The sequence below is a fragment of the Empidonax traillii genome, unplaced genomic scaffold (assembly GCF_003031625.1).
Source record: "Empidonax traillii isolate 1590-97213 ecotype Southwest subspecies unplaced genomic scaffold, ASM303162v1 scaffold1742:size73712, whole genome shotgun sequence".
Classification (NCBI taxonomy): domain Eukaryota; kingdom Metazoa; phylum Chordata; class Aves; order Passeriformes; family Tyrannidae; genus Empidonax; species Empidonax traillii.
The window spans coordinates 63,898-65,672 of record NW_020956935.1 but is presented as its reverse complement, the minus strand read 5'-3'; the positions used below and the strand labels follow the sequence as shown (position 1 = coordinate 65,672).

The 1,775-nt window shown below is 60.6% G+C and overlaps 1 protein-coding gene across 1 annotated transcript in view; it reads left to right on the top strand.

Moving 5' to 3' along the window:
- The window catches only part of DMBT1 (deleted in malignant brain tumors 1), a 15,069-nt gene that overhangs the window by 7,349 nt on the left and 5,945 nt on the right, over window positions 1-1,775 (top strand). The window contains exons 7-9 of the mRNA XM_027908538.1: window positions 248-593; window positions 1,050-1,091; window positions 1,549-1,769. Of these exons, the coding sequence (XP_027764339.1) occupies window positions 248-593; window positions 1,050-1,091; window positions 1,549-1,769 (609 nt within the window). The remainder of the gene's footprint in view (window positions 1-247; window positions 594-1,049; window positions 1,092-1,548; window positions 1,770-1,775) is intronic.

The window sequence follows — 1,775 nt, the reverse complement described above, 5'->3', positions numbered from 1 at the left end:
AGTGCATGCAAAGGGCTTTTCTGCAAATGACCCAGTGCCTTGATCAACTCTGCCCTCAGGCAGTTCCCTCAGACCCCCAGCAGGAGATCCCTGGACAGGACAAATCTGCCATCTGCACACCCGGGGTCTTTGCTCCATCCCTGACCTCCCCTGGTCCGTTTGGGACTGAACCACCCCTGGTTTAGGTCAATGGGGCGCAATGTCCAAGGCAGCTGGGGAGGTGTGGGCTGTGGATGCCAGGCTGGAGTGCCCCTGCCCCTCATCCATGTTCCCCGTGCCAGGTGCCAGCCTGCGCCTGTCGGGCGGCAGGAACGGCTGCGAGGGCCGCGTGGAGCTGTACGACGGCAGCACGTGGGGCACGGTGTGTGATGACCAGTGGGACCTGCGGGATGCCCAGGTGGTGTGTCGGCAGCTGGGCTGTGGGGAGGCCCTGGGGGCCCCACACGCTGCCCACTTTGGCCTGGGCTCGGGGCGCATCTTCCTGGACGACGTGCAGTGCCGTGGGGACGAGCCCTCCCTGCAGATGTGCAGGCACAACGGCTGGGGAGTGCACAACTGTGGGCACGTGGAGGATGCCGGTGTCGTCTGTGCAGGTGGGTGGGTGGCAGAGACCATGGGATTTTCTGCACATCATTCTGAGTGAGTTCTGAATCTGTCCTTTAGGATCAGCCCTGCTGAGCTCCCTTTGGAGAGCCAGGGCAGAGAGGCGAGGTTGGGGTCTTCTGCTGCCTGGGGCTGGTAGCCCATGTCATGCAAAAGCCCTGTTGTTTCCCACAGAGGGCACAGCAGACTCTGCACATCTCCTGGTGTAGGTGCTCAGTGTGGGGGCAAGGAGCAGGATGGTGGGATTGTTTTTTGGAGGACAGGGCAGGATTGGAGACATGTCAGGCTGGTGTATGGGTGGGGGAAAGACAGGATCCACTCCCCATTTCCCCTTTAGTTCTCCAGCCTGCCTTTTTATGTCCATGTCCATGGCTATGTGTATATTCCTGTGAATCCATTCCCACAATCTCCCTGCCTGTTCATTCACTGCCTCTTCTTTTTTGCAGCCTCCCATCCAACCCCTCCTGCACAATGGCCATTCACAACAGGTAATTCCTGCTCACCCAGCTAAGGTTCAGCTTTGTAGTGGGCCCCAGTCTGGCATAACAGGAGGTTAGGGGCTTCCTCCTTGGCTGATCCTGCTCAGTGCATGACTGCTGGTCCTTTCTGCCCTTCACATCTACAGGAGGCATGAGTTTTCCCCCTCAGGGGATGGGTCAATCTCAAGGGTTTCATAGGGCTTTTCTGCAAATGACCCAGTGCCTTGATCAACTCTGCCCTCAGGCAGTTCCCTCAGACCCCCAGCAGGAGATCCCTGGACAGGACAAATCTGCCATCTGCACACCCGGGGTCTTTGCTCCATCCCTGACCTCCCCTGGTCCGTTTGGGACTGAACCACCTCAGGTTTAGGTCACTGGGGCGCAATGTCCAAGGCAGCTGGAGAGGTGTGGGCTGTGGATGCCGGGCTGGAGTGCCCCTGCCCCTCATCCATGTTCCCCGTGCCAGGTGCCAGCCTGCGCCTGTCGGGCGGCAGGAACGGCTGTGAGGGCCGCGTGGAGCTGTACGACGGCAGCACGTGGGGCACGGTGTGTGATGACCAGTGGGACCTGCAGGATGCCCAGGTGGTGTGTCGGCAGCTGGGCTGTGGGGAGGCCCTTGGAGCCCCACAAACTGCCCACTTTGGCCTGGGCTCGGGGCGCATCTTCCTGGACGACGTGCAGTGCCGTGGGGAC